Source organism: Cynoglossus semilaevis, chromosome 10, assembly GCF_000523025.1.
Source record: "Cynoglossus semilaevis isolate Cse_v1.0 chromosome 10, Cse_v1.0, whole genome shotgun sequence".
Classification (NCBI taxonomy): Eukaryota; Metazoa; Chordata; class Actinopteri; order Pleuronectiformes; family Cynoglossidae; genus Cynoglossus; species Cynoglossus semilaevis.
Window position 1 is genome coordinate 17,781,201 of NC_024316.1, and position 12,001 is coordinate 17,793,201.

The 12,001-nt window shown below is 39.5% G+C and overlaps 2 protein-coding genes across 6 annotated transcripts in view; both read right to left on the reverse strand.

Moving 5' to 3' along the window:
• Window positions 1-9,239, reverse strand: part of LOC103385358 (tumor necrosis factor receptor superfamily member 9-like) — a 10,909-nt gene extending 1,670 nt beyond the window's left edge. The window contains exons 1-8 of one of the 3 annotated variants that reach the window (XM_025059058.1): window positions 8,983-9,239; window positions 4,534-4,691; window positions 3,545-3,664; window positions 2,428-2,565; window positions 2,273-2,345; window positions 2,070-2,173; window positions 1,811-1,972; window positions 91-707 (exon numbers count right to left, since the gene is read on the reverse strand). In XM_025059058.1, coding sequence (XP_024914826.1) covers window positions 592-707; window positions 1,811-1,972; window positions 2,070-2,173; window positions 2,273-2,345; window positions 2,428-2,565; window positions 3,545-3,664; window positions 4,534-4,669 — 849 coding nt within the window. In that variant the 5' untranslated portion in view covers window positions 4,670-4,691; window positions 8,983-9,239 and the 3' untranslated portion in view covers window positions 91-591. Of the gene's footprint in view, window positions 1-90; window positions 708-1,810; window positions 1,973-2,069; window positions 2,174-2,272; window positions 2,346-2,427; window positions 2,566-3,544; window positions 3,665-4,533; window positions 6,125-8,982 lie in introns of those variants that run through there. The other 2 variants (XM_017036276.2, XM_025059057.1) reach the window with 2 other exon arrangements.
• A 662-nt stretch (window positions 9,240-9,901) lies between these two features.
• Window positions 9,902-12,001, reverse strand: part of LOC103385359 (segment polarity protein dishevelled homolog DVL-1) — a 26,363-nt gene continuing 24,263 nt past the window's right edge. For all 3 annotated transcript variants that reach the window (XM_008319221.3, XM_008319222.3, XM_008319223.3), the window contains one exon: window positions 9,902-11,992. In XM_008319221.3, the coding sequence (XP_008317443.1) occupies window positions 11,550-11,992 (443 nt within the window). In that variant the 3' untranslated portion in view covers window positions 9,902-11,549. The remainder of the gene's footprint in view (window positions 11,993-12,001) is intronic.

Below are 12,001 nucleotides of genomic sequence, written 5' to 3' on the forward strand. Positions count from 1 at the left end.
GAAACACCAGTGAAACAGTTGAGGCTGAAATGCAGGCAATGGAGAGAAATAGCTTTGTCACATTCATGATTAGAATTTTTTGTCTTATAACTTGTTAACTCCCCCATTTACATGTACAACTAGCTCCTACCAGAGATAAAATGGATCCACACACATTCAAATCCTACGTTGTTATAACTAAGGTGTGTGATAGTTTAAGAGATATTGACAAACAGGTGTTTAAGCTGTTCATCATAGTCCAATCGGTGCATAACTTTGATAAGGGGAAAAACACTGAGTAAGTTATAACCTTCAAAATGAGCAGACTCTTGTCTGTTCCCTTTGTTTGGTCTCTTTCAGAATTCCCCTAACTCTTCTTTGAAGATTTCCTGAATCCCAGTATCTTGGCATACTCTCTTGGCAAAGGTCACACTGATAATAACAAGGTTGTATATATATTTTTTTCTTTTTTTGTAAAAAAAAAAGAAAAAGAAAAGACTATGATGTTTACAAACCCCAACATGTGGCTGAGTACTACACAGTGTCACCACTACAACAGTTTTAGTGGCGATGTAAGTCAAAACCCACCTTCATAGGAAGACTATGTTGGGTTTACGCAATGAGCTGCTGTGAAGAGTCTTTGGAGAAAACGGAGTCAGAGCTGCCTCCTTTCTCTTGCTGGGCCTCGTGAAAACTGCACTCAATTGCTATTAACGTCCTGGGATCATCTAAAGAAGGAAGAAAAAAAAAGACAAAAACTCATTAGCCTTTATTAACAGAATGATTCATCTGTTTACAACAAAAGTGTCAGTTCTGTCAAAATGTTAAAATACTTCATTGACTATGACTAAACAAGGAATAAAACAATTTAATAGACTGAATTGGAACTAAAATGAAAAGTTAAATTTAGTAAAACGTCTAGGAATGAAAAATAAAGTGTCTGTGAAAAGCTGATCACTGTTTTCAATGCCAAATGATTTTTAAAAAAGGTTGGGGTTAATGTGCTTTTCTTAATCAATAATGTACCTGATGCTGTTTCATTTTGACAAGGAATTTTGTTATAATGTATATGACTAAACTATAACTTAATCTGTAAACAATAAAGTAAGTATTGAAGCATTGTATGTTGGAAGATAATATGAATTAAAAGTGAACGTCTATTGAGGAAATGTATGTGTATGTTATGTTTTAATAATACTTTGTATGGAACATATATATTTTAAATATTGACAACGCATAATTACACAGCATTATATTAGTAATTTATGCGAACACAGACATACCTAGTAATATTAAAATCTCGACAAGAGGCCGCGATACTTCGTGTTTAGCATGCTAATGCTCAATAACTCGGCGTTTACCTTTGCGGGGATATCCTGATGACTTGGATGCAAATGCAAACGCTTCAGATTTGTGTTACTATCCCAGACTATCGTTATCAAACTGATAACAGTGTATCGGTTTTTTTTTTCTCAAACACAAAACAATAAAGTGGACTCATATATCTCCTTCTACCGTACATGTTTTGGAAGTGCCAAGTCACAAACAGAGGTTGGAGTTCCCGCTTTTCTATTCATACTATAGTACAAGGAAGTGCATTTAGAAGTCCCGCCTTCTAGGTAACAACAATGGCTCTGATTGGACCACACACTCTGCGGTTCTTCCTGTTTACATAGTAAACTTAGCGCTGATTCGCCCTGCCAGTTTGTTTACATCACCGGTATTTTGTCCCAAATAACTTCATGTTTAGTTTTCGTCAGAAAATAGATCATCTTTGACGAAAGTCGACGAAATGAACACTGCATTGAAACTTGTCATTGTCGGTAATTACCTGTAGTCGGCCTGATAATGGGTGTGTCTGTGGTTGGTTTTTGTTGCCTTTTTCTTTTCCGGAGATTTTTCATGGCCACAACAAAGATGACAAAGATTATGCTGCTAAAGGCAACAAGCACAACACCGATCACCACAATCAAAGCCAGGTATCCGCCCTCTTCTGTCGTATTCGATAGGAAAAGCGGGGAATTAAAGGTGGCTTTAAATGACCGTAAACTTAAAAAATATAGTGCAATAAAATAAGAGTTAATGCTCACCAGCTTTTTGTTTTGTTTGCAACGGACCTGGTGTAAAATTAGCACACTTTATGTCGGAAAATGCATCTCCTGAAGCCACAATATTGTGATACGGGAGGGGACACCTTCAAAAACAAACATACCATCATTATAATTATATATTTTTTATCTTAAATATTCAGACTTATATCAATTGATGTTGTCAGTCAGGTTGGATCTCTTACCTGGTTCTCCAGGGTTTACACTTCTGATGAATTTGGTCGTTGAAGGTTCCTTCAGGACATGGTCTGCAAGAACCTTCACGAAACAGTTATTCATTAGTACATCTCAAACTCAGGTCTCAATGTGTGTTCAATCAAGTGTTGAAGTGTTTACTTACGATCCTTTGTGGGTTCATGACCTTTTTCGCACTTTTCAACACAAAAAGAACAGGCGCTGTCACCACAGAGGAGGCCTTCTTTACAGCCACACTGGGTGTCCCTTGTGGCGGTGCACTGCTTCACCAGTACCTGAGCAGCTGATGGAGCCAAGAGATGGAAATAGGTGTCTCAAATCAGGTGTATGACGTGATCTTACGTGGATCAACAAATGTAATATTATAAAAACACACAACTAATTTTAATATTTACATGAATAAATATTAATATAAACTATTTTTCAACTTTTGGTTAGTCAAACAGTTGACCTTGTATTACTCTTTATCAAGTATTTATCTAGTTTTTTTTTTTAATACTCTTTATCCAGTATTTATCTAGTTTTTTTTTTTGTTCAAACTGTTTTGAAAACGTTTTTTTACTTGCACACCAAGAGAACATAGTTGCCTCGCCAAGTAAAACTTTTTTTTACTTGCACAGCAAGAGAACATAGTTGCCTCGCCAAGTATCACCAAAATACACAGTTAAGGACAGTATAGAACAGTAGTGTAGCACATGCTATTTTGCATGTGTTTATTTGTTTAATATTTATATAGATATATACATGTATATATAATGTATCTATCTAATTAAGCAGTGTTAAAACTTCAGCTCAGTTCCAACACACAATTTTTTTGTGTACACCCTTCATGTACACACTGTATATTTCCTTATCCTAACCTTATCAATAATAATATTTCTAATCTTAATCCCTGACCCTCGCTCTAATATGACACTAATTTTAATCCTAAATCCCAACTACATCATCAATAGCCTCTCACTCAAAATTCACATTGACAATATGTCAAATGTGAAAACAAAAGTCCTTCATTCAGTTGATTCACCTTTGCCCACTGCAGTCTTTATAGGGCATTTTATAACGTTATACTACTCCTCTGAGTCTCACTTCTCCTTTTGGTAGTTTCACTCCAAAGTCTGACTTCACTATTTTTAAAAGCTCACTATTTTTATGAAATAGTTTATGAACTATTTGGTCATCCCAACTCGAGCATGACTAAGTAACTACGGTGGTAAGGACACCATAGTTTGAGTTCCCATCCTTATGTGTGTACACGAACGTACCGACACACTGTGTGCATGGTTCACAGCTGTAGACTCGGGGCTGGACCGTGTAGGTCGACGGCTCACAGGGAGTGCAGAGATTTTTGGGACTAAGACCACATTCTGCGACCAGATGGTTTCCTGCAAACACACAAAAAATAAACACAAACCATTGTTGAATTAACACACAACAGCTGTATGACAACAAAAAGCTGCGTCAATTCAGCAGAAGATCAGAGTAATGTGACTTTAGGGGAGGACACAGGATTCCAGTGTTGGAGAAAAAGACAAATAAATGTTTAATTAGCAAAGCCAAATTTGTTATCAACCATCTGCTTCATCAGTTAAGCTGGTTACGTTCTTGTGGTATTAGCAGAGAAACCACAGAAACTATATTGGGTTACGGGAAACCACCAATGAAAGGAACGTCATTTGAATCCACAGTAAAAGGTCACAGAGTTTGGTCAACCTTATGCCAGAATTTGGTAACGTTACTTTTTGAAAGTAGAACTCAGAAGGAGTTAAAATATCTCTCTCTCTTTATATATATATACACACACACACACACACACATATATATACACACACATATATATATATATAATATGAATATTTGTGGTTAATAAGTGGTTGATAGGATGGCTGTTAATCAGAGGAATTGCTAGTTTGAATCCCCGCCCAGGTGCCAATACTCCTCGACTCTGGGAACGCAACAATTTCTCACTAGGATTAAATATACAGAGCAATTTCCTTTGTGGCAAGGGTTCTCAAAGTACGGGGTGGGTACCACAAGAGGTACTTGTGCTCTGTCTATTGTCCCAAACAGGGACTGGAAACTAAAGTCCCCTTTTTGGAAAAAAAAAAAAAAAATAGAAGAGCTATACAAAAAAGAAATACAATATCACAGATGAGGCTCCAAACTGGCTAAGATTCTCAGTTCCACACTGATAACACAAAACAACGGCAGTCATACATTTTCACACTGTGAAAAGAAAAGCTTCATTTCTCACCTGGAAAACAGGCTTCACAGCAAACTTGCTCTCCACGTTGGACCCACTTCATGCAGCCAGTGTCTGAGTGTCCAACAGCGAACAATGACCTCTGCACCAGCAGGGTAAGTGCCATCGTCCACAGGACCACAGCCATGGTTCTGCCACAGTCGTCCAGCCTTGAGGTAAAGGATGATGAGCACAGGGATGATATTAAGGAACTCCAAACTTAGAGATTTCCTGAATGTCGTTCCACAACAATGCTCTCTGGTTGGTGTTTTCCTTAAAATCCAGGTCCTGAAAAACCTTAAGGCTCGTTGACATGTGCCACAGGAGTGATTGTCTTTGTGTTCTGATAGCTACTTGACCTGAAATACTTATACAACCCAGTGACTATCTACTGAGTAAGTCTTCAGTCTACAAAAAAGAAGGCGGGGCCACCCTCACATGCATGTGAGAGCAAGAGAAAGGGAGAGAGAGAGGTAGAGAGTGAGTGAGAGAGAGGGCGTTGTATGATCACAAACTGTATCAAATAATAATAATAAGAAGAAGAAGAAGAAGAAGAAAAATACCAGGAACAAGAACAAGAGCGATATTGATCCCACACTGGGGAAGTTGTTGTGTTAACAGCAGGTCTGTTGCAACAGGCTACACCTAGGAGGCGTCAAGTGTTACTCTGGGGCTCACCGAGGACCTTGTGCGTGTAAGGCGGTTGTGTAATCAGTTGTGACACATCTGCCCTTTAAACTCTAGCGTTAGCCAATATTGTAAAAATGTCCTCAATGACACTAATTTTTTTTAAAAATGCAAAATTAAATATGCTTATTTATACTATACTTATATTATACTATATTTTTCTCAACACTGTTGTAAAACTCAGTCCGACCTCTAGGAGTGGAGAAACTCAGCTGCTGCTTCTGTTAAAATTAATGACACAGTAATTACCAACTAATGTTCAACAATGACAACTGAGCTAAAATACTTTTAGGAAAAAAAAGTTAGGATGAACATGTTTTCCTTTCACCTATGTTGGAAGACTTTAAAGTCATCCATCATCTAGACGGGGGAAAAACGGCTTTGGAGTAAGAACCATTTGTTTATTATTGTCCCCAAAGATGACAAAAAACAAAATAACTGGTAATTTCCCCATCTTGTTAACATTCATATTGATGGTAATTCTACCTGACTGTTTGGGTAAATAAAGCTCAGTCATTATAATGTGGGACTTTCCTGTTTGCATGAAGAGCCATTGTGTGGATACAACATCAAATGAGGTACAGTGTAAAATAACAATTTAATGTTGATACTGTAGTGACGCTAATAACGTTGTGATTCCACTCGTGGTAATAAAAACAGATAATGAAGAGTCATGTTATAAAACAGAGATAAGTGACTCATGAAAAGTTCAAATACAATTTAAGTTGGAGAAAAAAGTTCCCTAGGTTCCCCAGTCACCTGCTGCTAATATGACTGTAGTGATGAGTCATGATCTGACTTCCTGTAAAAAATTCACTGGAGCAACAATCAAGAAAACTTACAAAACTGAAATCGAAACTGTTTCTTAATTATTAAAGGAGTCTTTGAAGGTTAGCTAAAATAAACATGACACATTCACAAGGGGGAAGTTTAAAGAGTAGTGGAAATAACAATGTTACTTCTCAGTCGATCCTTCTGTTGTGGTGCTTCCTTTAAAGACTTCCTTCAGGACTCAAATCAAGTTCCTTTGAAATCTGCTTCGATTTTGAGAAAAAGAAAAGAAAAATTCAGACGAAGCTAAAGCCAAACCTGTCGCAAAGCTTCGACAAATTTGCAGCTTTACACTCAAGTAAAATTTAACATTTGCTCCAATTTTTAAATTGTTCATTTTTGCAGGTTTAAAAAACCCAGATCAAATTAAAAACAGCTCAAAAACTTCCTTTGTCTTTACACATTTTAGGAAACCTTGAGAAATTCTAACATCTGTCTATATATATATAAATATACATACACACATATCATTAGATACATATGAAACATGTATGTGTATGCATATTTATTTTATTTCAGGGCAGTTAGAAAGACATTAAAAACCATTTCCTGTTGGCAGGAAATTGATACATGACGTCTAAAACTTTTTTATGTTTAGCACAAACGTTGTTCTTCCACTCACTGTCACATGTGGTCAACACGCAGCAACATTTTCAGAGAGCCCCATTCTCTATGTGCATGATCTTTGATTCTGTTCCATGAGAGTAAACTACAGTACAACCACAGTATGAACCACAGACGGGCCCACTGTCCACACCAGGATATGAACCCGTGAGCTTTTGTTCCAAGAACCATCTTCTTCCGTAGCATTTCAAAGGCCATTTAGCAAGTCATTTGTTTACGTCTGCATAAAATTTGAATTATTGCCTTTATTTCCTCTTAAATGGAACTGACATTTTCTGACAGTCATTTTTGTTCTGTGGAATTTTTTAAAGTTTACAGCCTAATGCTGAAATTGTAGGTGATGCCACACAAGCGTCATATACAGTATGACTGTTGAACAAGAACATGAAAAACAAACACACACTGATGAAACACATAAACAACTGATGATCAGAGGTTGTTGGTTAGAAACCCAAACCCTTTTTTCCTCTGGTTTCAACACATCAACCCATTCCTGGGGAAGCAGTGACAACTTTCAGATCCTCTTACCACTCGACCATGGGTTGACAAGTCATGGGCACCAGGTTGTTGTCATCAAGACATTTCTTAACGTCTATTAAATAGTAAGAATGTTCAAAAAATTCCACCTGCAACACTGAAATAATAAATGTCCTTAGTTTTGAAACAAACAAAATGTCTCTCATTTCACAGAAGCACCTCAAGCTTAAAATATCGCCTCAAAACCCAGCGCGCCTGACTGAGCGCAGGGCAGTCAGTAAGTCTACAACTGATGAGCTGACTGACAACAGTCGAATGGACTGTAGACCGTCTAATATTGTCGAGGACAACAACTTCACTGAAGTTTTGGGATCAAGTCTCAAAGCACTGCACAGTGTCAAGATGAACAGTAACGACTAACATCAACCTTTGACATGTTTCCAGATTTTATTGTTTGACACCTGTAATCTCGACGTCACCAGAAAAGAAACCACAGTTTGATCTACAGTTTGATCTTCAACCAAAGGTCCAATGTCATGAACTTCCCTTTCATAAATGTCGTGACATCTACGACCTCTAACAGTAACATTCGTCAGACGGGCTCTGACACTTTTGATACAGCACGTAAAAAAAAAAAAGTGCAACGTCAGAACTGAGCACCCTAAGAACCCTGTACGCCCACGAATTCGTGGCCAAGAACCACCACCTACACATGCGTTAAACTTGTTGCCTTCTGGTAATTTTAGTGATGAATCTATACAGTAATTGGCTTAAGTAATTAACATACTAACTGATGGTAAATACAACACCGGGGAACACGTAATGCATACATGTGTAGGCTAACGTCAGCCGTCGCAAGTCAAACTGAAAAGAACGTTGGCAGCATCAGATGTCGGAGCCCAGGTTTTAACGTTATTCAATCTGTGGCATGAATGTTACGCTTATTTATTATCACTTTCTTTATCTGCCTCTGCAGACACTGGCTCTGACGCCACTTCCTTCCTGACAGTTGACTAATACCACGTGTTGTGTGGGGGGAGTGACATGTTATTTTTGCAGTTATAGAGCGTAAGAAGGCTGGTCAAACCAAAGGGGTCTGTGTGGGTTTTTTTAGTTAGCACGTTTAGTCAGCCCACTGGGAAAGTACGCAACAGATCTTGGTGCTTGGAAGTTCCACTCAGGGGTGTAAAGTGTGAACGCCATTTAAGCGTGGCTGGTGATATGACAAATTTCAGCTTAGAGTTAAAGGGGAATCAAAAAGTGTTTTTTTTTTTCTTGTTTTTCTTTCCATTTATGGTTTCATTCAAGGCGAAACAAACCCAGCTAGCTAGATTGAGCAAATCTCAAATTAGTTACATTATATTTGAGATTAACACATAAATACAACACAGTAAAAGTCTTGCAAGTTGATGAGTCTTGATGAAACGCCGTTATTTTCAAAGGTCTTCAGCACCTGGTTCTTAATTCACGTCACATATTTCAGTGTGAGTCAAGTCAGGCTGTCAACAATGTACTTGCACAGTCTCTTTGATCTGCAGGAGATGTTTATGTGACTAAAGAGATCGTAAGATTAGTTCATACTCAAAGATAAGTTACCTAAGTACTTAGCAAATGCACAGGGAGCCTTACATTCCCTATACGTGCGTGATTTGGTACGTTTTCGAAGTGCTTACGACGCATACAACGTAGCAGTTCCACTGGGAAGCAGTGGTGGCGGTGTTGCGCGGGATAGCAAACATCCGCTCAAAAGAAGGAACAGCATAAAGAAGACAACGACATCGTCATAACAAATATAACAACAGAAATGTCGAAAGCAGGCAGGAGAATTGTTCGTCCACATACCACTGTTGTACTTAATGTCCACAAAGGCCACCGTTGTCCCCCGCTGTGTCTCTGTTTGGACGTTTCCCTGAGCAAGTACGTTATCAACACCTGCTCCGCCATTTTTCCTGTCGTCTGAAAAACTGGACCGGAAATGAACACCGAACTGAGCACTGACCCCTAGTGGACACACTGCTTAACAAATATCAAAATATAACAATATCAATGAAGGTGTTTCGGATTTTCAGTACATTCTACAGTTCTTGACACGCATTGATAACCCTGTCTCTCCCTCTTTAACATTCTGACCATATAAACACGTCTTGATGCTAATATTATTTCTCTGTTAGTATACAAGTAAACAGTGGGATTTAACCGAAACTGTTTAAAAAAAATTGCTACAAATACCTGGAAAAACCAAAGACTGGACAAAAAGGACTGATAAAGTATATTTGTAAAGTAAGGCATGTTATTAACGCAAAAAAAGCAAACACCAATTTTTTTAACATATATATTTATTTCCTATATATAATAAATTTCTATGTACAATTTATTTTTCCTTTTGTAACGAAACAAAATAACAGAAAAACGCTTTGATTGAAAACAGTGTTTAAAACTAAACGGAGGGAGAAACAATTGGAAAAGTGCTCACAATATAGTGTGTGTCTGTGTGTGTGTGTGTGTCTGTCATTAGTTGTGTGGATGTTGAAACTTTCCTTTAAAGGACATCACAGGTTTTATCAGGGTTCCCATTGTTTTCTTGAAAGTATTTTTCAAGGCTTTTCCAGGACACGTCCTGCTGCGTTAAAAAGAATTCTCGTCTACAGTTAGCGTCTGTATTTTTTTTTTTTTGTTTCCCAGATTACATCTGTTTACATCACATTATAGACTAGTAAGCAGCATTGTTAACTTGGAATGTGTTTGTCAGAGTTGGTGTTCTTTTTGTTCTTTTTTAAGCAGCATTGTTAAACTTGGAATGTGTTTGTCAGAGTTGGTGCAAGGTCCAGATGGAAGTCCGAAAAGTCGGTGAATTGAAAGACAGATTCAAATTGAAAGTGGAAACTGAAGAAAACCACATTCGACAGGCTGGTGGTGTCATGTAGAGTAGAGGGGAGAAATCATTCTCTTGAATTTCTTAAGCATTTCCATGAAATTTGGGGATTTTTGTTTTTGTTTTGTTTTTTCTCTCTCTCTCATATTTTGTCCCAAGGCCGCAGAACATCTCATTCATTTTGCAGGTGTTCCAGGACATGTGGGAGACACTGATTACATCAACATGTTTGACCACACAACCAAAGACAGACCAGTGTGTTTGTTATTTCCCTCTTGTTAATCTGGTTTAGGTAGATACAGCAAGGGGTGGCGCCATTTCCTTTAAAAAGATAAGACAATGTTTCATCAGGTCAGGGTCCCCCCGCCCCCCTAAAGTTTTCATCACTTTGTCAAAGACGAAGAGATGATGTAAAAACTCCAGGGGATTTACATCAAGAAGAGATTGTGTAGAATTTAATGTGAAGCTTTGGCCTTTATCACAACGACATTTAGCAGAGTCTTCGCCCACATGGGGGCAACCATCAAACTGGTTTACATCAGGCCTACCCTGCTGTAGTGTTATGCACTGTTGGCGATCCTGTGTGTTAGTGTGAAGCGTCTGAACCGAGCTGCGACAAGAGTCGGGGTTCGACAACTCGCAGAAAAAGTAGGAGGAGTTCGACAGAGCGCAGCTAGGACAGCGAAAAATGGCCACGTACTCACAAAGAATGATTTCTGATTGTCTGGCGGTTAGCCGTCGTAGACAATGTATGACATCACCAATGTCACATGATCACATAAATAGTATAAAAACAAATCATCCAGTGTTTGGATTCTTCCTTTAGAGCCACTGCAAGAGGCTTTTTTTTAAAAACCAATCAATTAATACTTAAAACAGATTATGTTTATAAAATCAATTTTCTTTAAAGCAGGCGAGACAATCATGCAACGCTCAGCCTCGGTGACTCATCGTCAGACGACTTCAGGGTCTTTGAGAATTGTTTCAAAATTCATCTTGGCAAATAAGAGCTTTAACAAGCTGGAAACTCTGTCACAGAGGTTCAGTTTGGCCATGGAATCTTAAGATCCAGTCCAAGGTCGAGGGCGAGAGAGGAAATAATTCTTAAGTGCGGGGCTGAAAGTATTGGTCTGGGACTGGGGGATTGAGATCCAGGCCCGGCCGGTCTTGCAGAACAGATATGATCCTACATCAAGTTCACACTCCCGAGAAAACGTCCACATGGCAGCGTCAAAGAATCACCACACTGACTGATACCGTTCACGTTTCACAAACTGTACATTTCACATCAATACAAAAGCAGCACAGAGAGCTGTGTCTGTATCTGTGGGAGGCGGCCCCCTGTCGTGTCCTTTGTACGGACATCTGAGGGACCGACAGAGAGCAGAGAGGTCAGGTTGAAGACCGGTCAGCGATGACGTTCTGAATTTTACAGAGGGTCAGAGTCAAAGAAATTGAGTTAAGATGGGAGGCTAGGGGGCGCTGGAGCTTGTGCAGAATGGTTTTAGTCTGGATGAGTTTTAAAGGCACTGCCCTGTCACATGATGTCGACAAAGAACTCGCAAGGATTGCCCATGGCATGCTGAAAAGACTGACGACTAGCGGTGAGTTCTGGAGGAACGGCGGCTAACTCTCTCCCAGGAGGAGCTCCGGGAGGAGTGCTGCTGCTGACAGGGGTTTTGGGGGCCAGACGGGCCAGACAATAAGGAGGAGGCAGGCCCGGGGGGCCGTAGGAAGAGGCGTGGCTTCGCTCACTCTGGGCACAGGAGCCCGGCCCCTGCTGGGTGAAGGGGGCCTGGGTGTAGGTGAACGGGGGATGGCTGTTCTGAGAGTGGCTCCTGTGGGACAGGCTGAGACCTGATCTGGCGTGACTGTGACTGGAGATGGCGTGGCTGTGATGACTCATTTGGCTTGTGCACCGATCGCCGCGCCTCCCACCACGGACGCACGGCTCCGATTCACTGCATGTTGAACGTTGCCCTTTTTCTT